Source organism: Aphelocoma coerulescens, chromosome 1 (assembly GCF_041296385.1).
Source record: "Aphelocoma coerulescens isolate FSJ_1873_10779 chromosome 1, UR_Acoe_1.0, whole genome shotgun sequence".
Taxonomy (NCBI): domain Eukaryota; kingdom Metazoa; phylum Chordata; class Aves; order Passeriformes; family Corvidae; genus Aphelocoma; species Aphelocoma coerulescens.
The window spans coordinates 96631093-96658025 of NC_091013.1; the positions used below are offsets into that span (position 1 = coordinate 96631093).

General features: G+C 51.0%; 2 protein-coding genes across 4 annotated transcripts in view; one reads left to right on the forward strand and one right to left on the reverse strand.

The window, feature by feature from the left end:
* BOC (BOC cell adhesion associated, oncogene regulated) overlaps nt 1–22481 on the forward strand; it is a 55038-nt gene extending 32557 nt beyond the window's left edge. Inside the window, exons 4-19 of one of the 2 annotated variants that reach the window (XM_069020120.1) lie at nt 7373–7519; nt 7815–7958; nt 8374–8667; nt 9485–9757; nt 10306–10607; nt 13340–13502; nt 14387–14497; nt 15710–15916; nt 16732–16913; nt 18042–18147; nt 18333–18455; nt 19113–19334; nt 19739–19965; nt 20547–20626; nt 21269–21462; nt 21796–22481. In XM_069020120.1, the coding sequence (XP_068876221.1) occupies nt 7373–7519; nt 7815–7958; nt 8374–8667; nt 9485–9757; nt 10306–10607; nt 13340–13502; nt 14387–14497; nt 15710–15916; nt 16732–16913; nt 18042–18147; nt 18333–18455; nt 19113–19334; nt 19739–19965; nt 20547–20626; nt 21269–21462; nt 21796–21980 (2960 nt within the window). In that variant the 3' untranslated portion in view covers nt 21981–22481. The remainder of the gene's footprint in view (nt 1–7372; nt 7520–7814; nt 7959–8373; nt 8668–9484; nt 9758–10305; nt 10608–13339; nt 13503–14386; nt 14498–15709; nt 15917–16731; nt 16914–18041; nt 18148–18332; nt 18456–19112; nt 19335–19738; nt 19966–20546; nt 20627–21268; nt 21463–21795) is intronic. The other variant, XM_069020128.1, reaches the window with a different exon arrangement.
* Nucleotides 22482–23769: 1288 nt separating this feature from the next.
* The window catches only part of CFAP44 (cilia and flagella associated protein 44), a 43070-nt gene continuing 39906 nt past the window's right edge, over nt 23770–26933 (reverse strand). For both annotated transcript variants that reach the window (XM_069020140.1, XM_069020148.1), the window contains 4 exons: nt 26240–26441; nt 25417–25577; nt 24502–24636; nt 23770–24003 (listed from right to left, as the gene is read on the reverse strand). In XM_069020140.1, coding sequence (XP_068876241.1) covers nt 23869–24003; nt 24502–24636; nt 25417–25577; nt 26240–26441 — 633 coding nt within the window. In that variant the 3' untranslated portion in view covers nt 23770–23868. The remainder of the gene's footprint in view (nt 24004–24501; nt 24637–25416; nt 25578–26239; nt 26442–26933) is intronic.

Below are 26933 nucleotides of genomic sequence, written 5' to 3' on the forward strand. Positions count from 1 at the left end.
CCAGACTGCTGCTGGGGCTGCTGCAGGACTGCTGCCAGCACAGGGTCAGTGTGTGCTAAGTTTTACTGCCTTCCTGAGACACAGCTCTGAGTGAGGGACTTCGCTCCTGTCCCTGAGCTTACATGCTCCTCACTGCTGCCCTCTGGCACTGGGAGACGTGTGCGTGGCCAGAGGTGTCTTAGGTGGGGAACTCTTTCTACAAGTGCCTGGTTTTGGCCAGATGTTGTGTGTATTTGGCCAGAAAGTGCTGTGTTTGGATGCATCTGAGAAAGAGCAGTGGAGAGCCCCACCTTCTCAGAAGCCCACACAGTGTTTGGTGGAGGTTGCCATTACCTTGCAGTGACAGTCCCTGAGCGTAGAAAGGGCTTCATCTTTCCCAGCAAAAGGGAGTTTGGGGCTAAGTCTTAAGAAAATGAAGAAGTGAAGATGTTTGTGCAAAATGGGGCCTGACTTTGCTTTAAAGCCAAGAGCTATTGGCTTGTCACTGATACATTAATCAGCAGTGAAATGTTTAGGCCAGGCTGGGTGGGAGGAGGAGGAGGCCAGGGAAAGCAAGGAGAGAGTTGCTGAACTCTGAGGCAGGGTGGGAGGGGGTTGTCACGGGGCCGAATCTGTCAGGGGATTTGGCCTGAGCCCCATGCTGAGATTAAGTTTCGGAGAACGCATTCCAGAGCAGAAAGGGGGCTGTGTGTGCTGGTGGCCTGATAGAGAGAGGGAGAGGAGGGGAGAGGTGGATGGGATTACCAAGGGCATGGTTTGCATTTAGGAGAGTAGGGTGTGCACAGCTCCTCAGCCTGATCAGTTCCTGCTTAGCTGATCCCCTTTTCCTTTTTGACTCGCACCCCAACTCACCCCCACCAGCTCTGTCTCTCCTCGGAAAAGTATATCTGACCTATCTGCTTTGGTCTAGCATCAGTGGTGGATGGGAGACAGGTCCTAAAGCACCAGAAGGCTCCACTATGTCCTTCAGGCCAAATCAAAGCCACAACTGAGTAGTGCATCAGCCCTCTCCAGGTGCCAAATCACCTTCGCCTGCTGGGGGTATGTGTGCAGAAGAGAAGGACTTGGCCATTGCTGTGGTCCCTGTCATGGCAAATGGACTTCTGAGAGGAAGTCAGGAGCACCATTCAGTGGAGCTCACAGAACTGGAGCCACAGGTTGGATGATCAGGCAACTAATCCATTGTGGAAAACCCCTGTGCTGCGCTGCGCTGCACTGCATGGGTCCCTCGTCCTCTGGGGAAGCTGGGGATGGCAGAGGCTGTATCCCGCACACCTGGACAGCCTTGGGTGATAGAGAGCACTCAGGTGGGGAAGATTTAGCAGTCAGTGAGTGAAGAGAGAGAGAGAGTCTCCCAGTAAAGATGTGGGACTGAAGGTATAGGAGGAAGGCCTTCTGGATGGGTTCAAATAACCAGTCTCATGTTCATGAGCTGAAGGCTGCTTGCAAGAGTGGTATTGCAGTGGTCTGAAATAACAGGAAGCACCAGTTGGTGGTGGGACTGAGTTTGAAAGCTGTGGTAGCAGGTGTGCCCCAGGCTCTGTCTCCTGCTCCAGGCCTCCTCTGCAGGACCTTGCTCAGAGCTGATTCAGTGGCGACCATGGTCCTGGGAGGGAGAGGAAAGCCCCTGGCAGGTCAGCATTGCAGTTGATACATCTTCTCCAGATAACCTTCAGGGCTGAAAGAAAACCATCTGAAATTCTTAGTTTCCATCCAGAAGTTATTTTGGAGTGGCAGGGGGAAGGTGAAACTGGAATGTGAATGAAAGCGGGGGGTGGGGGGGAGCAATGGAAATATTTTCAGGGCTTTGGTTTATTTTGGAAGAGGACCTGGAGTCATTGAAAGAAGTGACTTGCTAGGTTTCAAGGAGTGTGGGTAACATTGTCTGGCAAACTTTTAGGCGATTTCCCCTCCTTTCTTTTCCCCTTCTTTGAAGGAAACAGTATTGACTGCCCCAGGCTCTGTGTGCCCGGTCCCCCGGGGCCTCCCTGTGCTTTGCTGACAGTCAGCAGGTAGATAACCATCGCTGCAGTGCTGGCAGCCACAGCGTAGCCCTGGGACTGATACCTCCTGCTCTCATCTGCAGCACAGTGACGCCGAGTCCATCTCTCTGCCCCCTGGCTCAGAGAGCTGGTTGAAACTTGCATTTAATTTCTCCAGCAGAGATAAAATAGCTGTTGTATATCCAGGAGGTGGAGGGTGGAGGGATTTGCAGAAGGGAGAGCTTTCATAAAGTGACAAAGGGAGTAGCACTTCAGGCATTACTTGGGCACCTTTGAGTCCAGTTAGAGCTGACCTGGTGCTCCACACAACCTTGGCAGCCTGTGGCATGTCAGTGCAGGTCACTGCAGGTCACACCTGCTGATCACTGCTGGCCTCACCGTGGTGCACAAGATCAGCGCTGCAGCTCCAGGGCAGCACTGCAGTCTGGGACAGTGTGTATGGATAAAACAGGAGTATTCCTGGTTTTCCACGCCCAGCCTTAAGCCTTCATATGGATGACAGCTGCAAAGAAGACAGATATTTTCCATGCCTGATTCTAGGTAGCAAAGTTGCCATCCTGCCAGCAAGCCCTGCCCCAGCCCCTCTCCTGGACAGAGATGCTGTATGTAAAAGGCATGGCTGCAGTGGGATCTGGTGGGGCCAAGTAATTCCACCAGGGACTTGTATATGGTGCTGAGGGCTGGTTCTGTAACAGCCAAAGGTTTGGAAGGTCAAGAGCTCTTCGTGGAGCTCACAGGGGCAACTGAAGTGCGGGGCTGGAGCAAAGCTGATGCACAGAGGTGGCAAGAGCTGTGTAACTCCCAGCACTCAGCTGCACACAAGGAAAATCAGTGTAGCAAACAGCAGCAAGCCTGACCTGGATAGACACGACATTTAAATACAAAACAGAAAAATAGATGAGGAAAGAAACTCCACCCATTCCAGTGTCCTGTGGCCAGGGATGTGGGAGTGCAGGTACCTGTGTCCCAGGGAGGCTCACTGCCCTGTTCCCTCCATCGGTGCCACGGGTGAGGTCAGTCCTCGGTCTTGTGGCAGCACGTGTGGGAAGCTGGGCCTCAGCGTGTGGTGCTTGTGGGCAGTGACCCTGCACGGGGTCGGGCTGGGCATCCCCCAGGAATTTGCAGCTGCTTTCTGAAGACAGCCCCATTCATTTTCCTTCACGGGGGCCTCTCCTCTGATACTCCCCGGAGAAATGGCAAGAGGGAGGGAGGGAAGGGGATGGCTGCCTGTTGGAAAAGCATTTGCAGAGCAGGCATGGGGGCTCTGGCCCTGGGGGCAGAGGCGGTGTGAGGAGGGGAGAGAAGGAAAACACAGGTGGTGTTTTGTGAGCCAGCAGAGTTGTGGCATGAGGACCGTGAGATGGGCCCAGGGTGGGGGAGTGGGGCTGAGGCATGGTGGGGGAGATGTGCTGGGGGGGTGTGAGTAGGCAGGAGTCTGTGGGGCTGTGCCTGTCTCAGCAGGGTGGGAGGAATCTGGTGGTGACAGCACCAGTGCCCAGGCTCCTGCGGTGCTGGCTGGATGGGGAGTGAGAGCCATAGCCCTAGGCTGCTCTCACAGCTGAGGGGGGAAATGTGGAGGGTGCCTGCCCCCAGGATGGAGAACCCCATTCCTGCCTATTCCCCTTCTCAGGCTCCCTCCCCTTCCCTCTTTCACTCTTCCCTACGGCAGGGAGGACTTTTACCTTGGGGGTCATAATTTTATTTACTGTTGCTTCTTCTCCAAAGTTATTTATGGTCTCCCATTCATTTAATCGGGTCTGTCTCGCCTGCCTCGTTGCTTGGCCCCCAGCCCTGGGATTCAGCTGGTTTCCCTCCCCAGTGACAGCAGCACAGTTGGCTGCAGGGCTGACCCTCCCCGCACCCCAGCTCGCCCCATCGCGCCTCAGAGCTGGCTGCAGATGGACACAAGCAATGGCCTTTGGTTGCACTCCCTCCTAAACAAAAAAAGGGGAAAAAAGGGGGAAAAAAAAGCCCTGTTGTCCCAGCAGGGTTGGGATTGGCAGTGCTCAGTCTGCCTGTCCGCAGCACCTCCTGGACAATGGCTGGTAGATGAGGACTTGCTTCACTGTGGTCAGGCATGTCTTTTAAGGACAAGAACATGGGCTGGCACGCTGGGTGCTGCCATATGAGAAGGAAAACACAGCCAATGAGAAGGGATGTGGTTTCTCCCAGCTGCAGTGAATGTTAGACTCTGGTGCAAATTGCATGTTAGATGTGGGACCTGGCTGCTGCTGGCTGGGCAGCTGAAGGGGCAAGTGCTGCATATCCCCTGGCAAGTCCTGGCATGGACCCTCTCCTCCACCCCTCCCTGCCCTGCCCTGCCTGCTGGGGGGGAGCATATATGGTCCCTCCACAACTCGGGGGCAGCTTGTCTGAACCCCCCAGGGTGAAGCCGGTTGTCCCAGCTTGGCAGTGCACCCTCTGTTTTGCTGTGCTGGGGCCAAATGCAACAGGATGTGTGTGGGGGAGCTTGTCCCATGCACAGAGGGGGACAGGGGTGACTCTGACCACCCCTCACCATCTCTGGCTGATGCATCGGTGCTAAATGATGGCTGTACATGCCAGTACCAGTGGCGAGCAGGGCAGTTGAGATTGCCCGTGGCCAAAATCCACTGGCAAATAAATCAGTCTTGTTCTCTGTGGGGAAGCAGGAATTTAGGGGAGTAGTTTGGCAGGAAGCTCATACATTTGGCATATGAGAAAGTAGTTTGTCCCAGTTCTGCTGTTTTTCCCCTCTCTCCTGCCAGTTTCACTGTGCTTCTCCAGAGGCACCTGGTTCTTGCTCCCCCAGCCACCCCAGGATCCCTTTCCTCTGTTCTCTCCCCCTCTGTCCAAAGTTTCACTCCTCGTGCCTCGGTTCTGGGCTGAGGGGAAGCCAGGAAGAGCTGCAGGTCCTGCTCCCTATTGTGGGGCTGCAACACCCGCAGCTGTGAGATGTGGGCTGAGCTACCATCTGGGGGGCTGCATGTGAGAGGTCCCCCTGTCTGCCCAGCCCACAGTCATCCCGGGGGTGCCCTGGTCGTCATTTTCCATCTTCAAGATGGCTCTGCTGTGCCAGGACCTTGGGTCTGCTCTTTTTCCAGGCTCCTGGGCCCCTTCTTCTCTTCAGGGTGTGTGTGCATGTACACGTGCTGGTGTAAGTGTGTGTGTGCAGATCGCTGCCAGCATTGCTGGAGCCTGTGCCTTGGCTCTAAAATCTTAATTTGGCTGTGATGAATCCAGACCACCAAGGCGCACATTAATTTTCCTGATGCTCGTTTATATTTTGTTGATCGGAGAAACATGCGCAATGTGGGCAGGCAGACACTGAGCTTTTGCCACTTCTCCACCTCTTTCCATTTCTGTGGCTCTTACTATTTTATTCCTTGATCAAATAGAAAAAGCAAAGAGGAGAAAATATCCATCATCATTCCCCTCCCCAGCAGTAACTTTCGTTGGAGGAGGAGCGTGAGGTGCTGCCAGCTTTTCACAAGTTGAGTTAACTTTCATCTGGCTTTAATATCCAGTGGAAACATGGCTCCCCTCCTCAGCTTGTCTTAAAGGATTAATCACATTTCTGAAGTTCACCCGTATTCCTTCTTTTTATTTTTTTTTTTTAATTGAACAATGCCAAGAAATTCCAGAAGTATTAAGCATGTTCATTGCAAATCATTTTTATGACATTGCAAAACCTCCCTTTCTTTTCAACCTCCTCCCCTTCCCTCAGATCTGGGCCCGGGACCGCTGGCTCCCCCAGCAGCCGCCCGACAGCCCCTCCGCACCGCGCTCAGGGAGGCTTTCTCGACGCCTTGCCAAGAGAGCTGGTTTTTATTTAAACTCCATAAAGGATCTTGCTTTAATCAGAAAGTCTGCTTGAGAAATTTCATGTCACTTTTCCATGACTGTGGGTGGGAGACGCTTGGAGCCAGAGTTGTCTTTTGCTCTTGGAGCGCTGCTGCATTTCCCAGAGAACAAACCCCACATTTTTCTGCTGGCTGGGGCTGCCAAGGGAGGCTGCCTGCCGCCCGCCCGCCGCCAGCCCTCCTGCTTCCCCCCGCTCCCCAAACTGCCCGAGGTCGCTGGTGCCACATCCTGGGATGGATTTCTAGGGGTGAGGGAGCTGTCGACAGCACGTGGCCGTGCCGTGGCTGCAGATGCAACACGCTGCCTTAGAGTGGGGTTTTGCAAAGGAAGTGTGGTCTCGTCCAGATTTAGTGGCATGCCACTCAGGAGATCTGTTAGCCCTGGGTCCTGGGAAGAGGCACCAACCTGAGCCTTGATGTGACAGCGTGACCTGCGACCAACTGTGGGATGTGCCATTGTCACTAGCAGTCACGTGGGCTGGTGTACAGCATTGTAAAAATGCATGTGAGAGACTTTCTTCCTGGCACAAAACCTCCTCCCCTCACAGCACAGACTGTCTGAGACAAACTTCAAGCTTGCAGTGCCTTAGAAAGATTTGCCATCACGCCCAGAGAGAATGGAAACCAGTTTTGTCTCTGGAAGGTTTTGTGGGGCCAGGTTGGTGTGCTCCTTTGCCCTGCCAGATCTGTAGGGTTTCACTACAGTCCTCTCCTCCTGCTTTACAAGAACAGGGAAAAGAAAACAAAAAGCCAGGTATCCCTTCCTCTTACTTCCTGTGCTTCCAGTCCTGCTGCCCACGTCAGCCCAGCCAGGGCAGGAACCCCCAGCACAGCCTGGCAGGGGGATGTGGTGGGACAGGGTTTTCACAGATGTTTTAGGGAAGGAGCAGCTGTGCCATGTAGAAGAGGTGCTGGTTTTCCTCTCAAGTCCCTGTTCTTTTAACTGGAGTGTGGGCGCTGCTTGGGCACATGTGAAGCTTTGTGGTTAACCACAACTTTCAGCTGTGAGATATTTGATGGGAGCAAGAGTGCCCGGAGCACAGATGCCAATTTCTCAGGTGTTGGAGGAGCTCAGGGAGCATCACAAACTTTCTCCCACCTGGCATCTGTACACCCTGAAGCAGGCTGGGCTCTCTGAGTTATGACTACAAAGTCAGCTTCTCGGTAGCACGACAGCCGCACATGTGAGATAGCAGGAGGCAGAAGGACCTTTTTTGGCCTCCTTTCAGTGCTGCAGTAAGTTGGCTCATGTTTTACTCCCAGGCCAGGATTTTTCGCACCCGGTTTCCCAGCACTGGAGCAGGCGGTCTCTGCAGAAGCTGTGTTTTAAGTTACTCATTTTGTAGGAAGAAGGAGGAGAAAAAAAATAAAAATGTGAAAGCAGGCCAGTTTCCCTAGCTGCTGGGGCCGGAGCAGTCCTGTGCTGGCACCACAATGAAACAGCCCTGAGTCCATGGGGAGAGGATGAGCTGACACTGAGATGTTCAGCCAGCCACTGAGATGCCTTGTCCTTTGCTCTTTTTGCAGATCTCAAGGATTTCAAGTTCGATGGCCAGCACGTGATTGAGGTGGATGAAGGGAACACAGCCGTGATTGCCTGCGACCTGCCTGAAAGTCACCCCAAGGCTCAGGTCCGCTACAGTGTGAAGCAGGAGTGGCTGGAGGCCTCCCGAGGTGGGTGCACAGGGGTCTGTCCCAACAGGTTCCCTCACAGGACCCTCAGTTTCACCCTTCCTTACCAGCAGTAGCTGTCTCTGCCTGCTGCCTCCTCATCCCTTTGCCACCTGTCTGAGCACAAGTTAGTTCAGGGTCCCTGGTGTGGTCTCCCTGATGTCCATGCTGCCTGGGACATCATGTGGTTTTTCTTTCCCCCTTGTCCACGTTTTCTTCAGGACACTGCATGTCTTCCAGGAGACTGGACAGGAACATATCTTGTGACCATGTACCATCTTCTTTTCTCTCTCTACAGACAATTACCTTATTATGCCATCTGGGAACCTTCAGATTGTTAATGCCAGCCAAGAGGATGAGGGGACTTATAAATGTGCTGCCTACAACCCCGTGACACAGGAGGTGAAAACTTCAGTCTCCAGTGAGAGGCTCCGTGTGAGACGTAAGCCACTCTCCCTTCACTGCACATCTCCAGCTTTTGGAGCACGGACCAGTACTATCACAGCTGGTTTTCTGTGTGAACCGTTATCAGTGCTGAGAAAACTCCTTTCCAGCAGCAGAAGGCCCCAGGGTCTGCTCCTGGAGTGTGTGTATGCAGCCTTGGCATTGCTGTGCTTCCTTAGGATTTGTTCTTGATAGTGGGCAAACAAAGGCCCTTAGCCCTTTGGCAAGGTGGCTTTGCTGTGTGTGTGAAACCCTTAGAGAATGTCTCTCTTGTCCTGCATTGCCATTTACCTGCCCCAGCACAGGGAAACAGTGTGCCTCTACCATTAACTCTACCTACCCAGTGCACAGGGTGCTCTCCCACTATCCACCTTCCTTCCCACCCGTCTCCTTCCTCTGTCTCTCGTCCCCAGGCTCCACAGCAGAGGCAGCCCGGATAATCTACCCTCCTGAGGCTCAGACCATCATTGTCACCAAGGGTCAGAGCCTCATTCTGGAGTGTGTGGCCAGCGGGATCCCCCCACCCAGGGTTACCTGGGCCAAGGATGGCTCTGGCGTCTCCGCTTACAACAAGACGCGCTTCCTGCTCAGCAACCTCCTGATCGACCCCACAAGCGAGGAGGACTCGGGCACCTACAGCTGCACGGCTGACAATGGCGTTGGGGAGGCCGGAGCCGCCTTCATCTTCTACAACGTGCAGGTGTTTGGTGAGTGCTGCTGGAGCTGCTGTTTCAGAAAGGACTTGGACTCTCATTGCTGCTTTTAGGGGAAAAGACTAGCACTGATGCACTCTTCCTCTCCCTGGACAAACCCCAATGTAATGCAAACCCCTGCTTGTGGTTCCAGTTTCCAGGAGACTAGACAAATTCTTTCTTGAGGGTAGTGGTTTCTCCTTCTTGGCTCCCACCATGGGTTGGAGATGATGGATCCTCCCTTCCTCTGCAGATGCTCTTCTCCTGTCATTTGTGGCACTGCTTTTGTTCTAATACTTTCTAGTGGAGGACTGGTTGCTTCTTAGACATGTTTGATATTGGCATAAGGAAGACACTGGAGTGTCTTGGTTTTTGTTCTGTTTTGTAGGGAAGCTCTCTGTGGGGTGGAAAATGTAAGGGATACTACACCTTAGGTATTTCTACCATGCATACTTCCCCTTCTCACAGTTGTTAGGGAGACTAAGCCTGTGTTTCACAGATTGCATTTCATCAGGTGCCAGTGTGTTGTGGCACAAGCACAATCTTTGCAGAGTAGCATTTCAGCTCAGAAAAATGGGACTTGTAGATGTCTGATGTCATGTGAGAGGGCAGATGGCCTTGGATTACCTCTGTTTGCGGTTTGTGTGGATGCTGAAGGGGAGGGGCATTGAAGCAGACCCATGTGGGCCCCCACAAAGGGAGTAGGAGTTTAGGGTAGGAAAGGATCCATCATTCTGCTCTCATCCCTGGCAGAGAGGGAAGTGCAAAGCCATGACCATGCCACGCTCCCAGCCAAGTAGCACTCAGCAATCTGTGGTTTTTCCTCACACAGAACCCCCAGAGGTCACCATGGAGCTGTCCCAGCAGATCATTCCCTGGGGCCAGAGCGCCAAGTTCACGTGCGAGGTGCGAGGGAACCCGCAGCCCTCGGTGATGTGGCTGCGCAACGCGGTGCCGCTGTCGGGCAGCCACCGGCTGCGGCTGTCGCGCCGGGCGCTGCGGCTGCTCAGCGTGGGGCCCGAGGACGAGGGCATCTACCAGTGCATGGCCGAGAACGAGGTGGGCAGTGCCCAAGCCATGGTGCAGCTGAGGACAGCCCGCCCAGGTGAGCCGCTCTCTCCAAACTCGTGGCTATTCAGTCACAGCCTAACACACAGAACAAGGACAGCGGAAGCAGGGGAAGAAAGTTGGTGTGTTGCTCCTGCCTCCTGTTTAACCTGTGCTGCGAGTGCTGTTCTGCCTGGGGTCTCCATATCTCCCTGTGGGAACACATGACAGCAGTTTCACTTCTAAGGGCAGGGCCGTTTCTGCACGTTGGGCGATCGCTACACAAGAGACACGGGACATCTGGGTGTGGTGCCTCACCCCATGGCTTAGCTCTGCCTCAGCTTGCACTGGGCAAGAGCCTAAAAACTGAATTCACCTGGGGTAAGAGAGGTACCACCTGATTCCTTGGACCCTGTTGAACTTACACAGGGTAAGAGGGACTTCAGAGAGACAAGGAGCCCTGTGGTTTATAGCAGGGGAAGGAGGGATTGTTGCCAACACCTTTTTAAGTGGCACAGCAGGCAGCACCACACAAGGGGCTCACAGCTCTGCCTTCACTGCAGCCTGGGATGGGCATTTACCATGCCGTGACACCTTGTCTTCCAGGAGCTCCACTCAACCCTGGGCGAGATGCCCAGCTGGACTCGGCTCAACCTCCAACACCACCTTCCAGGGACAGTGCCTTAAAGCTGCTGCCCTTGGATAAAGCTAGACTGCCAAAGCCTGGAACAACCCCGCTAGCAGCATCTCCACAGTGTGCAGCCAACAAGGAGCTGGTGACTCCAGCTGAAGCCCCCATCATCCTCAGTTCTCCACGGACATCCAAGACAGACAGCTACGACCTCGTGTGGAGACCCCGGCCTGACAGCAGAGCTCCCATCCTCTATTACGTGGTGAAGCATCGCAAGGTATCACTGTTTTGCCCTGCTCCTGTCTTCCCTCTGTGCCAGTCCCAGGCAGGCTGGTGGCCTCACCATACATTTGACACCTTGTGAGCAGGTGTGTTGGGGCAGGGGCACCCATCACTCACTGGTGGCACTGGTTAGTGGGACCTCCTGTGCTGCAGCTCAGCCTGTTGAGGTGTGATGAGTACAAGGCTGCGAGAAGAGGTTTGCTGAGCAGTCCAGGAAGAGCCCAATGGCAGAGCCTGTCTGCTGAAGTATGCAGAAGGCACATGCACACGTTTTTCCGGTAGCTTCCACTTCCAATTCTCAGTTGTGTCCTTGCACAAGTAGGAAGTCCTGAGGGCAGGTTGCACGGTGACTTGCTCTGGAATGCTTTTGGCTTGGCACACCAAGGGGACACCTCTGCCTTGACTGGCTTGGGCTGCAGGACACAGAGCAGCAGCCTCTCCACTGCATGTGCCTGCCCTGCCCAGCAGCACTGAAGTGCCCATGCTCAGTGAGTGTGAGGAGCCAGCAGAGCTTTGCCATAGCCATGCTAAATCCTCTGGGAAGGTCCTTATCCACTGGTTTTATTCTAGAAGCTGGAAGGCAGTGCACTGTTGGGTACATCTCTTGCATGTGGCACAATCTGAGCACATGGGGCATGGCCAAGTCCTTCTGGGGCCCAAGGGCTCCTTCCTCTGGGGTGCTTCACAGCACCATGGGCACAGTGCAGGCACAGCTGTAGCCCAGCAGTTTCTTTAAATGGCAAAGCATTGTCGATGGAAAAATTCTGCTTTTGAGGTCTAAGGTATCTCTTTCCAGTTTGCTGGAGATAAGTGAAAAAAAAAGAGCTTGAATTTATTTGTCTGCTGCTTTTCTTTCCTTTGAGTAGGCAGAGAGTAGCAGTAGAGAGGCAGGTTTTGCCTCAAACCCCAGAGTGTTTGAGTATATTCCAAAAACTTGCCAGATCACACGTTTGGGATTCCCAGCCACTGCAAGGCGCTATTTTCACGTACATGTGAATATATGAATATATCTATTTTCCTGGAACTGTGTGATTTTGTGAAAATATAGTGTAACAGAAGACTGTTAGAATCCTTGATTTCTTTCTAAACAAAACTTAAGATGAGGATTTCAGCTAACCATCTCTGTAAAGAGCCCTTTAAAACAAAGGCAGAAGATGCCAGCACAAGAACACAATAGGGCGAGCTTAAATAAAAAGCAAAGATGCCAAAAGCATCCCCAGACTATTGGCTCTGGTTGTCTGCCAAGAAGAGATTTATTCCCCAATGGTGTATCATGTAACTACCAATTCTGCTTGCAATCTGAACTCACAGCCTTGGAGTTTGTCCATATTTGTTTTGTTTTTCAGCGCTTCACCTGGAAGGGGCCGTGGGGCAGTGAAGGTCACCGTGGGTCACTGCAGTTTGCAGTAATATGTTTTCAGTGTAGTCCAAATTCTCAGCTGGAGACTCTTTCTTGGGATGCTTAAGGATTGTGTGGAATGGAATTAGTCCCAATAACCCTTAAACTTGTTTAGAAAGAGTCTCTTTCTATCCAAGATCCTTAGGATCAAGTTATATAATGATCTGGTTTTGACACTTCTGACTGGAAAAGCATGTGTGTGGAGAGGGAAGGAATCAATTCAGTGACAAAAGAAAAGGCTCTTTGTGTAGAAGATGGCTGTAAGGAAAGTTAGACCTACTAACAGGAGACCTACATTTGTACTGGGCAAGGTTCTGCTTCTTCTCTAGAAAATATCTATGAATGTCTCTTTTTACCCTGTTCATACACTGCCCCTAAACTCTCAGCAGCCTGCAAGCAATCAGATGCCATGCAGCACTTACTTTTTTATCTTAAGAGTTTCTCTTTTTCTTTCCTGGATATTAGCAGCCTTTAGGGCTCCCCTCCCTGGCCTCACAATTTTGCAGGCTCAGGAATAAAAATAAAACGAGGCAGGCATTAATCAGTCAGTGTCAAACGCTTGGAGAAGATGAATGATACAGCAGAGTCTTGGCATTTCCGTTCTGTTGCGTTGCCTGCATTACTAATGCTCCTTTCGGCACCAGGTCACTTCAGTGTCCTGCCTATTTGCCTGCAAAAATATTATCTTTGCAGCTAGGGAGAAGGAGGAAGGTCCCACCTTCCCTCCCCCTCTGCATGGGGCATCAGGGTAGCACCAAAAAACAAACTGTGTTTCCAAGCCTTTCCGAGGGCTGTGGCCATACATGGTCTCCTCCCTGCAGAAACTTGTGCTCCAGCATTATGGTTCTTCATTTCAGCCCCAAAGTGCCAGGGGTGAGGCTGGATAAAACTCGATAAAACAAAGTTCTGTCTGGGTACCTCATCCCATGGAAATGCCCAGCATCTAAATGAGCAGCTCAGCAGCTGGGCTGCAGGACAGATTTGGCTCCTAAAGCAGCTCAGTCCTGTGGCTAATGCTGCATCTTGAGGGGCACACCCACTCCAGAGATTTACACACATTGAGGGGTGGTGGTATCAGAGGGACTCAGAGGACAGAACAGGGCTGACTGAACCCTGGGGTCAAGAAAACACTCTGGGGCTTGGGTGACTTGTCCTGCTTATACCTGAATTGCTTGCAAAATCAGGCTGGAAACATCTCCCTCCTTTGCAGAGAGGGAAGGGAAGGTAGATGTGATTAGTACACAACTTACTAATAAAGCTTCTGAGCTCAGTGCCCACAAGATGCCCAGCCTGCCCCCAGCTCTGCAACGCCTGCATTGGTCTCTCAGCAGGTCACCAACACCTCGGACAGCTGGGCAGTGAGGGATGTCCCAGCCTCGCAGCACCGCCTGACCCTCACCAGGCTGGACCCTGGGAGCCTCTACGAGGTGGAGATGGCTGCTCACAACTGTGCTGGCGAGGGACAGACGGCCATGGTCACCTTCCGCACCGGTAAAGGGCAAACCTTCCCCTGGGTTCCTCTCTGCTCTGAGTCGCGGGGGGCCTCTGAAACATCCTGTCCCAGCCCTGAGCACAAGGCACCAGCCTAAGGACAATGGGTGTGTTTCTGCTCTGGAAACCCATCTGCCCTCAGTTTAGAGCAACTGTCAGAAGGGACAGTGGAGGGTAGGATGGGGAAAATTCCAACTCATCCTCTGTGTGGGTTGGAACGAGTCCCCTCTTCCCTTGGTGTCACAGTTGAACACTTGCAGAACCATAGAAAATGGGTCTAGCATAAATGTCAAGAAGTTGTTTAATCCATCCTCTGCCTGGAGACAGGATCACCCTGGGGAGGTTTCCCACCAGGTGTTCATCTTAGCTGTCTCTGAAAGCCTCTCCTGCACTGACAGAAACTCCAAGCCTTCCCACGCAGTCTGCTGAGTGCTGAGCTGTCTTTGCCAATAAAAGGGTGTTCCAAACATCTGTGCTAAGTGCCCCTGTCCCCTGGCTGGTTGTCATTTCTCCAGAAGGTGTGGGGAATGGTGTTCCCTTCATAGCACCCTTCCCCATGGTGGTGAGCTTGCTCACATCTCCCCTCAGGCTCCTGTCTTGTGATAATCACTACCTTCTCAGGCAGAAATCTAGCAACATTTCAAGAAAACCAATATAAGTTGTAGAAAATTAAATATGAAGGGGATCTAGTAACAAATCTGCCCCTTTAGCTTTAGTTCCTGCCAGCAGGCTGAGTGCTTTGAGCCCCTAGGGCTGTTAGAATCCAGAAGTACTTACCTCCGCATCCTGTCTGGGAACATTTGCTTTCCTCATCACAGCACAAGCTAGTTCAGAGAGCGCATCTCTGCTCTCTTTTACTGATGCCACCTCTCCCTTCTGCACAGGCCGGCGCCCAAAACCAGAGATTGTTGCCAGCAAAGAGCAGCAGATCCAGAGGGATGACCCAGGCACGAGCACTCAGAGCAGTAACCAGGCCGACAACAGCCGTCTGTCCCGTAAGGCCCTCCCTGAACTGGCAGCGGCGAGGGTGAAGGGTGCTGGGTCTCTTATGGCTGGCAGTGGCCAGGCCATGCTGGGGTTGAAGTCTCTGCTGGGTAAATCAAGACTGCAATGCTGGAGGGGTGGTTTCTAGTTCCTGAAAAGGAGAGGTCCTTCTGGGACACCCCTGCTACTGCCCTTGGCAGTCAGTCAGTTCTGGAGAGCAGGCAAATCCCACTGCCTGGCCCCACCTTTAATGCAAGGACTTCTGAGCAGCGCTGTGCCTCTTGCTGAGTTCCACACGGAGGGTTCGGAAAGCCTTGTCTTGGAGTCTGTATGTGTGGGCACAGGAACAACAAACTCTGCTGCACCAAGGGTGCTGATGGAATGTGAGGGAGGAATGGGGACCAAATCCCTGCATGTCCTGGCATCCTCCTCTCTCAGCCAAGCCTTAGCAAGGGGCAATTAGTTCTCATTCTAGGGGTGCAGAGTGCTCCATTTGGGTATTTTGCTGCACTGGAGAAACATCAAATCCTTACTGGTCAATCCAATTTGTTGTTTCCCACCTTGTCTCTATCATTACTATTGCCATTATCATTTCTCTGAAATTCTCTCCTTCAATCCTAATCCTCCTGTGAAGTCCCATCCTTCAGTCTGCCCCATACTCATTCATTTGTTGCCTTTATTTTCATATCCATAGCTCCGTTCATCTCTTTCCCTCCCATCTTTTGATTGTTTTCCTGTCAAGTTGCATTTCCACAGTTCAGAACTTTTCCTTATTTCCTTCCCAGCTGTTTCTTCTCAATCTCTTCTGTTTCCATCTCCTACACTTGGCTGTCCCCAGCATCACTCTCCCCCTGCTCACGGCTTCCAAATCACCCAGGCTTTTTGCTCCATCTCCAGCCCTGCATCCACCCCTCTCACTGCTCTCCCTCCCATGATGGGTGATCACACCTCAAACCTTGTCTTACTTGAGCTGGGAGTGGAAAAGCAGCAGGATGCAAGCAGGAGTAAAAGGTGCTTGCGGGCACAAACTGAAAGGAGTGAGGATTTAGGGGTGCCAGCTCTAATCAAGAGACAGAAGGAAGAGAGCATTCAGGATTTACAGAGCATGTGGGTGGGTACAGTGCAGGTAGTCCTTCACCCACATACCTCTGAGCTACTGGATCCTCCAGACAGGTTGGGCAGAATGCGTTTCACGTCCTGATGTCCTTCTGGGTCCCTTGCAGCTCCAGAGGCACCGGACCGTCCAACCATCTCCATGGCATCAGAGACATCTGTGTACGTGACCTGGATCCCCCGAGGGAATGGCGGGTTCCCCATCCAGTCTTTCCGTGTGGAGTATAAGAAATTGAAGAAGTTGGGAGACTGGGTCCTGGCCACCAGTGACATTCCTCCCTCTCGCCTCTCTGTGGAAATCCCAGGCCTGGAGAAAGGTAGGCAGGTGCTCTCCTCCCTGCTTCCTGGAGGTCTGTAGGAAAGCTGCAGGGTCCCTGTAGGATGGTTAACCATCTGTCACATCCTGCTCAGCCCTGGCATGTGTGATCAAAACAAAGCTTCCCTGACTCCCACCTTAGGTGCTTGGGGAAAAAGCTGTAGATGCTTCTCCAGTTTCTCCAGCTGCAAAGACCAGCATAGGTTTGACCTCCCTTGGGGAGGCTCAGGCATGCTTTTCTGTATTACAGGATACAGTTACTAAATGCATTTGGTTTTGCTGTTCACCAGACAGGACAAAACTTTCCTTAGCCACAGGCAAGACAGATGGGCACAAAAATCCCATTGTACTTCACGTGAGAAAAGATCTCATCACTGAGCTGGGCAGCTTAAAAGGGGAACATAACTACCCCAAACTAAAGACCAATAAAATGAAGTTTGGGTAGAAATAACTTAAGCTTTGAACTGATGTTTATGTACTTAATTCCCATGGAGTAGAGGAAGAATGCCTTTCCATACCTGCTTTCAGGTCAGGATATCCTTTCAGGCATTTCTTAACCCCCTACACACCTTCCAAAACTGCTATCTGACCTTTGGACCATCTAGACAGGAACTGGGGAAGGTAAATAAAAGCAGGCTCCACCTAGGACATAGCTGAAATGTGGCCATTCAGTGTTTGTATTTCCATGACAAACTCCCTGTAGGCTCTCTGCTTTCTGGAGATGTAGCCCCTCTTCACGCTCAGGGCCATGCTGACAGTAGAAATCTTGGAAGACTCCAATCCCTGCAACGCTTTTATTTCGCATTTTCCCCGCAGGCACATCCTATAAGTTCCGTGTGCGGGCGCTGAACATCCTGGGAGAGAGCGAGCCCAGCGCGGCGTCCCGGCCGTACGTGGTGTCCGGCTACAGCAACCGCGTCTACGAGCGCCCCGTGGCCGGGCCCTACATCACCTTCACGGACGCTATCAACGAGACCACCATCATGCTCAAGTGGATGGTAAGGTTTGTAGGGGTGGGGAGCACTGCAGGGGCAGGAACCAGGTGTGTGGGTGCTCCTTGCCCACTTACACCTCCTCCGGGTTACCACACTGGAGCCTGTCACCAGCACAAATGGAGCTGGGATCCAATAGCTGTCTCTGCCAGAGGAGGACTGGGCTTGGAACACATAGAAGGGTGGGAAGTCAGAGAGCCTAGGAAACCCTTTCCATCTGAATCCAACATTGCATACAGGAAGATTTCAGTGGGTAACCTCAGGGTCTTGACTGTTTTGTTCAACAAGCACAGTTCAGTAATGCATGGGGTGGCTGCTTGCTCTCCTGGCCACATTCCTGGAATCCATTAGCACCGCTCTCTGTCCTAGTATTTTCCAGCAGATATGTTCTTCACACTCATTTGCTGGGTAACAATCCTAAATTCTGATAATCATTTACAGCAGTCCACTCCAAAGGATTTTTAGAAGTGGGTAGGATCTTTTGGATCACAAGCCCAGATCCAAGTGTTTTCAGCAGCTTAGAGTTTATTTGGAGGGATGCTTTGCTCTCCTCTCCTAGGTGCTTCTAGCCAGAAATTGCCACAAGGCAGGGTGGGCACTGCTGTTCATTTAAACTCAAGCAGTAGCTGATAAACTACTGGGTGAAAGACAGCAAGAACACACAGAGCTGGGACAGTACTGCCCTGGGTGTGGGGGAGGAAGAGAGCTGTCTTCAGAAACACAAGGCTCCTGCAGTGACCAGTTCATGGCAAAACCTAGTTGGTCTGGAAGCCAGGAGCCTACCGGAGTCAAGATGATGGTGTGCTTGCCCATGCCCAGCTGAGTCACTGTTGTTGAGGAGTTTTTTTCTCTGAGTTATTGGCTGTGGCTGCTGTGAGAGGTAGCAGAGCCTGGAGTGACAGGCCCAGATTCACAGCTTTTCTGTTACCTGAGAAAGCAAAGCTTGAGAGTAGAAAGTAGCACTCAGCTTTTGTAGGGAAGCCCTTATTGTGCAAACCAGTGGCAACACGAGGAAGATCCCTCTGCTGGGTTTTGTTCCTGTCCCATCCCATTTATCCCACCTGCTCCTCACCTAGTACAATACAGAGCATTGACATCTCTGCTAATTTCTGCTCTCCCTCCCATTCTCTGCAGTACATCCCAGCCAGCAACAACAACACTCCCATCCATGGATTTTACATCTACTACCGCCCCACTGACAGTGACAATGACAGTGACTACAAGAAGGACGTGGTGGAAGGTAGGAGAAGTTGATAGACTGGTCCCAGCCACTGGTTCCTACTGGAAGACAGCACAGCAGAAAGGAGCCCTGTGCACAAAAGGCAGCAGCTGTCCAGGCTACATTACCTGGCACGGCTGCAGAGCTGGGCCAGCTGCCTGTTCCCTGAGGAAGCTAAGAGCTCCCTGTGTTTGTTCCTTCCTCAGGAGATCGGTACTGGCACTCCATCAGCCACCTGCAGCCAGAGACCTCGTATGACATTAAGATGCAGTGCTTCAACGAGGGAGGCGAAAGCGAGTTCAGCAACGTGATGATCTGTGAAACCAAAGGTAAGCGGCTTCCCCGGGCAGCTCTGGGAGCAGAGCCTGCTGCCTTCCCTGCCTGCAGCTGTCAGAGCACAGCAGGGCAGGAACCATCCCTGCCTGGCAGCGCATCACCCGAGCTCCAGCAAAGTGGTGGAGCCAGCACTGGGGAGAAGAGAGACACAGGGTCATCCATGCCGTTGATCAGTATGTGACCTGTCTGTGTACTTAGCCTTGTGCAGAGTCCATCGCTGCCCCTCAGAGTAGCAGTTTCACCTTTTGTTTTCCTATCACATAGGTAGTGACTGGAAATAGAAGGGCTAACTTCCCCTTGCTGTGCTGAACTCCGGTGTTGTGTTAGAAGCAGGCCCCATGTTGTCTTCCAAGCAGCTGCACTGTCATGACAGGAACAGCATTAAGTCCAAGTGTGTGCTTTGGAGAAGCTCTTTTGGTTTTGCTTTTGCTTGAGCAGTCCAAGAGCAGATCTGGCAGAGCTGTGAGCCAAGCACAGAGGCCTTGTCTGTACTGCCATATGCATCAGCCTAGGAATCCTGTCATCCAGCAGTGCTTCTTTAAAGCCACCATAGATCTCTGGCCACTCCACAGCAGTGTAAACATTCCTGGATTGGGCTGCTATGCCATCTGCCATGTCTCTGTCTAATGTTCTCTCTCTTCTTTCCACAGCTCGGAAGTCTCTTGGTCTGCCAGGTCGTCTTCCACCCGCCACAGTGCCCCCTCAGCAGCGTCCTCCACTCAGTGGTGGGCACAGTGGCCTGGGGACAGGAGCCATGGTGGCCCGTTCCAGCGACTTGCCGTACTTGATTGTAGGCGTTGTGCTGGGCTCCATCGTACTCCTCATCGTGGCTTTCATCCCCTTTTGCCTTTGGAGAGCTTGGTCCAAGCAGAGTAAGGGTTGTTTCTTGAGGGCTGATTTACAGGACGTGGTTTGCCTGTGGATTAAATTTGACCCTGGGTATAGTTGCATCAAACACCCAAAATGTGAGGGAATTGTGGGAAGCAGGGAAGGGGTGGGTCGAGGGCACATCTCAGATGGAACCCCATAAAGACAAAGGCCACTGTTTGTCCCCTGTCCTGCTTGCCTTGTTGCAAAGGAACCTCTGGGACTAGAGACAAAGGGGCACTACATTTGCAGTTGTGTAGGGCCCCTTTCTGCCATTTGTCTCCAAGAGTACTTTGGGTGCCAAAATAGCTGCCTAGTGGGACAGCCTAACCCTATACAAGCTGAGCTTCAACAAGCTTCACTTTACCTCTCATTTTTGCCTCAGACTTTCTTTCCCTTGCCTCTGCAGAGCAAACCATCGACATGAGCTTCCCGGGAGCTGGGCTGCTGGTGTCATCCTGCCAGTACACCATGGTGCCTCTGAGAGGCATCTCTGCTCCTCGTGCCAGCGGACATCCCTTTGTTAATGGGCAGCCCTATGCCAGCAGGGCACATCTCAATGGCATCTGCCCCTCTGCAGGAGTGGGGTATGCAAGCACCAAGCCCCGAGATTACAGCCCCGATGAAGTGCCACAGGTGAGTCCACACCTGGGACCAAGAGCTGGTTTGTCATGAGCTGGAGGCCACACTTGCAGTGAGAGGACTTCTCCAGATGTGGCTGGCACACTTTGCAGCATGGAGAAGTGGCAAGACTGCCTTCCAAAAGAGGTTTCCCCTTTGTAGTGAAGTCTGAGACATGGGGGGAACAGGAAGGTCTCCAAAACACTGCTGAAGGGGTAGTTTCTTGGGCCAGTGGCTCTGAGTATGGAGGAGGCAGTGAGAAAAGGCTACTCTGATGGGAACAGTTCCTGTTTCCCCTGAGCAAAGCTGAACAGGGACTGACAGTGCTGAGAACTCTGTAAAGGGTAACAGGCAGTGCCAGAGCTGAGACTATAAATTGCTTATCCCCCACTGATTCATCAGTAAGTGTGCAGTGAACTTTTCAGTGGTCAGTTCCACTGCCCTCAGAAACAAAAGAAACAAGTTTCAGCTTTTTCTGCCTTCTACTGTAAGAGTTTCAGCAGTGTGCCCCAGGGCTCTGACTCACAGATCAGCACCTGCTTCTTAATGCTGCCATGTGCCATTGCTCTGCTAAGAATCCTTCTCTCTCCTTCCAGTCACACGAGGAGACCAATGCCTTGCTGCAGGCAAGAGTGCTGCAGAATGGGAGTGCCCAGCAAGACTACCAGCCCTCCAGGTTAGAACTGGTGTGTGGAGAGGGAGGGTGCAACAATCCACTGGGACCCACAAGACTACATGCTCACAAAAGCCTGCCCTCAATACACTCCCATCTGTCCCAGCTCTCTTGGGAAACAAATCCATGCTCCAGCACTAAGCTGCCAATTAGACCAATCTAAATTCTCTTTGCACAACTCATTCCTCTGAGGATTTCAGGAAGGAATAATTTAATTGTAGAGATGACCAAGACCTACTCCACTCTGTCCCCTTTTCCTTCTGTTCCTAAGTGGGAGATTTAAAAGGAGGATGAGAGAAGCAAACATCTGAGATTGATGGTGATAAACAACTGCCCCAGACTCTGCCTGGTGTCCAGGTGTGAGTGCTTTGTGTCTCTCTGTTCAGACATCTTCTGTACCATGCTCCCTGTGAGGCACTACTCCTCCCAGCTCCTCTGGCACTCACCAGCTGTTGGATCATGGATACCAGGTCCCACATCACCTCATTCTCCTCCCACAAGTACATCCCAATTTCTGCTCTCCCCCTCATTTAGTAATGTTCTGTGTCATAGCATTGATGAGCTGGCTGAGACGTGACACAGGTTGTATCTTTCAAGGAGGAAAGATCTGTTAACAGCACTGAACCTCTTTGCCTGATTCCCCAGATTGCCCAGCTCCAGAACAGAAGACAGCTCTTTCCTCTACAGTCTCCCAGATGACTCCACTCACCAGCTTCTTCAGCCTCAAGATGACTGTCCTCACCTTCAAGAGCACTTTGTTGGCCTCCATCATCCAGTGATGGGAAGCAAAGTGGGAGGCCCTAGCCTGGATGCTCGACGGGATACCCTCTTCCACCAAGGTCAGTAGTTTGGAAAACTCCATGCCTCCTTCATCTCATCACTTTAGGCTGATCTTGAAGGGAAATCTCACTGCAGAGCCTTTCTGATGGCTCATGTTCAAATGCTGTGAATCATCTCCCTAGGGCCTGATCCACTGATGCACCCCTGTAGTTCAGATCAAACTTGTTTTGCATAATCATGGCATCACATTCCCACATGGACTTTAAGAATGCAGATCTTCCTCTTTGATCAGAGTACCCCTCCTCATAAAGTGAACTGTTGACTAGAAGCCTCCCACAGCGTCTCTCATTCCAGTGTGCATTGTAATCACTTCTTGCTCCTTTCCCCCTCAGGAAGCCCTTGCTGCTTAGGCCTAGTGCCTGTTGAAGAGGTAGAAAGACTAGATTACTGCCAGTCCAGAGGAGATCTCCATGCCCAGAATCCAGTGATCTCATCTTTGGGTCAGGACCTACCAAGACATCTGAACAGCAGCCCGCCACCACTGAGACCCTTAGAGACTCATCCTCCCACCAGCTAGGGACCAAGCTGCCTTTTGCAAAAGACTTATTCTAAAGAGAAAAAGAGAAAGGGTATTTATTTTTGTATAACACCCCTATTTATATATTTATGCACTTGTATATAGATGTATATGTGCCTTTTGTAATGCTATGGAGACAGAAGGCATCCTCAGCAAGGTCACAGGAGGACCCAGGAAACAAGGCAGCAGCTCTCGGTGGCACCTGCTGTCCATCAGAGCACACGATGGAAAACAGCTGGACAAGAGATACTGCAGGACATGGATCCAAACAGAGCTGCCACCACCAAGATCCAGAACCCTCTTGCAGCGAGGGCTTCACAACAGATAATGCTGTCACAAAGGCCTTTTCCTCTCCCCCACAGGAAGGTTTGTTCCAGGAACACACTCCTGTGAATGGACTGGAGTTATGCACTCTGCCTGATCAACTTAAACAACCTTTCACATACACGCCATCTGCAGCCGCCTATCTGTAAAGACAAATCCACGCTTTAACATCTAAAATAAAGGCTTTAGTCTTTGCTGTGCCTGGCTCTATGCTAATTCCTCACACAGAATGAGCCCTCTCTTTTTTACCTGCAGACATACAGCAAGCAGGACACCTGGGGAAAGGTGACATTTTCCTGCAGTTAGAGTTTTCCAAATAGTCACTGGTGACACTTAGTCTTGGCTCTTCTTGTTTCCTGTCTCCAGCTGAGTCTCTGGTTACCCAGCTGGCGGTGTATGTCTTGTGCCCTGTTAGACAAGGGGTTCATGCCAGACAGCCCCTCGCCTGGGGCACCAGCCATTTCCCAGTGCCCAGGGCACAACCTGCAGCTGCACAAGAGCTCCCTGCACCAGGGGTGTTCCTCAGCAGGGACCCCCTGTAAAGGCAGGCTGCACAAGCACCAGTCACACGCTTGTGCTGTGACCAGCAGGAAGTTCTTGTGCCTGGCTAGAGCCCAGCTGAGCATACACCAGACAGAGATGCAAAGACCAGTGGCAAAAGGTGGGCAGTGGGGAGGACCAGCAAGAGCAGCTGCAGGTTGTTTAATTTGTTCAGTTACAAATTAGCACCTCAGAAGCCTGGCACTGGAAGAACACAACCCCTCCACCGTGGGGCTGAAGGAAGGTTTCATGGTCAGACAGGGTAAGTGCTGTAAATGATCATATGCTGCCACCACACCAAATGAGAGAGGCAAAAAAGAGTAACACCTGAAAACACACAGAGCTTGGCCCTCTCTCACTCAGCAGGCATGTGCGAGCCAGTGGAGTTACAGGCTGACTTTTCGTTGTTACACCCTCCTCCTGCCAGGTAAATTGCCACGTCCTGCCCTGAGGACAAAGGCCCTTTTGCTTTCTCCAGGCAAGTAGCACCACCCTTGACTCTAGATCAGTCAGCAGAGCAGGGCCATCGCTGCTCAGCAGTAACAAATGCTCGCTTGAGGCAGACCTCTTCTACCATTCTTGAGAACAAGGTACCAAAGTGATATTTGCCCCTGTGAAACTTCAAACCAGCTTTCCACAGCCACTTGTTTGAAGAGTAGACACAGACATAATGCACGCACAGACACAATGCACACAGACACACACAGGGCACCTTGTCCAGTGTAAGCCTCTGCAATGGACTGATAACAGTATTTAGTAGTTTTATTTGCAATTTTTTATTCCCTATATGTTGCTACAGTCATATTTTGATAGAAAAAACAAATATAACCCTTTACAACTAAACCCCTATATAGCCAAAACAATTAATTTTGCACTTCCAGGCATGACTGCTGCCAGAGTTAATTGTAAGGGTGACTAGGATTGTTAGGTAGCATTTCTGAACAGGGAGTTGGAGTCTCAGAGTCCTGTGGTAAAGGTTGTAGAAAGAGGCACCCACCTTTTCTGCTAAGGGAAGAGAGTTCTTTTACTTCCTCTCTATTCTGACCCGCTTGATTTCCTCTCTCAGAAAGACCACGTCACGAGTCATGTGTATGAGCCGTGACTCCAGCCTGGCTCTCTCTTTGATGGCAGTAGTTTGGGAGTCCTGAAAATCTCTGCCCTGTATGGACAAGAAAAAAATGGCTCCTATAAAACATGGAGAATGAACAGTGGAAATTCATTTCAAGCAGGGAAAGTGAAGCTTTGCAAGAAGCAGGACAGCTCCATGACTCCTCCACTCCTTAGTCAGAACTACATGAAAGTCAGAGTGAAGGTTCACTAACTTAGACTTACTCCCTAGAACAGAGCAATAAATCCACTTCCCATTGTAATGCTTTGCTAAATGACCATTTCCATGTAACAAAGGAATATTTTTTTAATTCCTGCAAGGCATATTTTAATTAGAAGTAAGATGACTTTGTTTCAGTCTTAGCAGCTAAGTAAGAAATTGCAGAGTTGCTAAGGTATGGAGCAGCCACTCAGCCTGTCCCACTCACAGCCCAAATTGCTGACTGCAGAGCAGGATGTGAGACCAGGGAGCTGGTGAGGGCCAGATGATCCCTTACCCATTTCTGAACAGTCCCAAACCTGCAAGCACTGCAGTGGCTAAAAGGCTCACCAGATCAGTCGTCAGCGATTCCAGCTCAGTTTCGAGCTGATGCTTTTCATGGCAAAACTTGTTCAGCTGGTGCAGCTTGCTGGTGTTTTCCCTTGTCAGCTTTGTTAGCTGATGCTGCAGGACTACAATTCTTTTCTAGAAAGATGTAAAAAGTTGATCTGGGATGAGAGAGGACAAAGAGTGTGGAGTGGGGAAGAAGTGCTAGGCACAACGTAAATGTCACAAAAGACCGGTAAACAACAGACTGATCCTGCACACACCACCTGATCCCACAGCACCTTTAGTGCAATGTCATCTTTTTGTTTTTAAGCTATATGCATATACTGCAAATGCCTAAGTAAGTAAAGCAGTTAGGCAAAAGTGGGGGAAAAAGAAAGCCATTAGGTACATAGTACTTCTGTACCCTCCTGTGCTCTTCTGTAAGGGCAGCATAAGTGTGTTGCCTGCTTGCACCACAGTAGCTGAGCCTTAGGCCCCCTCAAATGGAGACATGAACTTTCAGACTGCACAGATTGTCACTCCAGGCATGAGCCAGAGCCTGCCCTGTACTCAGTTTGTCACCAAAGGCACTGGGAGAAGGCAGAAGGTGCCTAACGCCACCCGAGAACCAGAGAAAAGCACTCTGCAAGAGCTTCATGTAGGGAATGAAGTAGGACGATGAGGTTTTGGAAAGCAAAACAAAGAGATCAACTACTTCCATGAAAAATAGGATGTGCATCAGCAACTGGAGCCGAGGTAGGAATGATGATGGGGAATTGGAGTTGAACATTATGGTCCATTAATGACAAGTGAAAAAAAAAAAATCAAACATGAGCATGTTCACAAAAGATTTTAGTGTAACTATTCAGCCCCCAGGGAAATGAAGCCTTAATGGATCATCACAACACACGTCTTCCTCCTCTTCCTGCTGCTTACCTCCCATTCTCTGAGCTCCACAAAATGCTCATATTCTTTCTCCATTATTCTCACTTTCATCTTCTCCATGGGTATGTTAACAGAGTGTGCTTGAACTGCTTCAAAATCAACCAGCCGACCAAACTTCTCCATCATCAGATGATTGCACCTCTCCTCCAGTCCTAACATGGCACAAATGGCAGGACTGTTCATTGGTTAATAAGAATTTCTGCCTTACCCCAGCTTTTTGTGTGAGCTCTTTGGTATTTGCTCTGTAAAAAATAATTCACACAAAACCACACAGAGCTCACAGCTGAGTAATGCCATTTGTCCTTGCCCATGATCACACCTGTGTAGTCACTAAGCCACACTCTAAGCCAGTCCTAGTAAGGCACTCCCACACCACAGGCTGTACAGGGCCTCTGCAAGTCTGGTGGTGCTAGACACAGCTTTGGGTTTGGCTCTTGGGAAAGTATTTTGAATAAGGCTTGTTTAATTCTTCAGATTACAAGAGGAGGAAATTGCCAGAAAAAGCTTATGTATCTTTGGGGAAACTACTTTTTTCCTAGGAGTTCTGGTTTACAACCAGAAATAGCAAACATATCCAGACTTCCAGTGTCTCATCTCAGTCAGCTCTACTTATACTAAGTTCCCAAATTATTTCACACAGCCTGGTGGCTCTGCAGTGCTGGAGAACTAGAACTACTGTTCTATTTTCTGCAGCAACCCTCTGTGACATCTGTGCAAGTATAGAGACAAGACATGTGGTGAGTTACCCGCACCCAGTGAGGGGGACAGAAGGAGCATTGGCAATGCTGTGTTGTCCAGAGTCCCTGTCACTCACGTTGAATCTCTGCCTCCATCTCCTTTTTGTCCTGGAGAAGCTGCTTATGTTGCTCCCGGGCCTTCTTATGGATCTCTCTTTGCATTATCTTTTCATTACGTAGGTCCACAATTCTCTTCTGCAGGTACTGCAAGGACTGGTTGGTAAATACCAAAGTCTGAGAGAAGTCACGGGGCATCTCCCCATCAACCAAGCACTGCACCTACAAAAGCAGCCAGAAATAAGCAAGGCTGGCTTTACTTATTAAAGGTGCTGGAGATGTCTCTATATCAAATGTGTGAGCAATACAGAACCAGTGAGTGAGGTAATAGTAAGCATGGGCACGACTTTTTTTGGGCCAGGGAATTGTGTAAATGAATGCATTGTATCCAACGTGGCATTATTGAATTGGGCAGAACTCCCATTAGTTTCAATAGTTTTCGGTCTTTTTTCGGTTTGTTTTTTTTTTTTTTTTTTTGAGGGGGTGTTTTGGGTTTTTTTTCCCAGGACAATATCAGTAAGTATGGACCTGAAGGAAAACACCATGCTGAACCTCTAAAGCACTTGAAGACTATGCACATTTCAGCCATGGGCCAGCCTGCCTGTCCTTACCTCGTTTCTGTCAGCACAGGAGAAGGCAAAACAAAAAATGGAATTCTAGAGGAAATAGCAGCATCAAGTTCAATTAAGAGCACTTCCCTCCCAGGAAACCAGA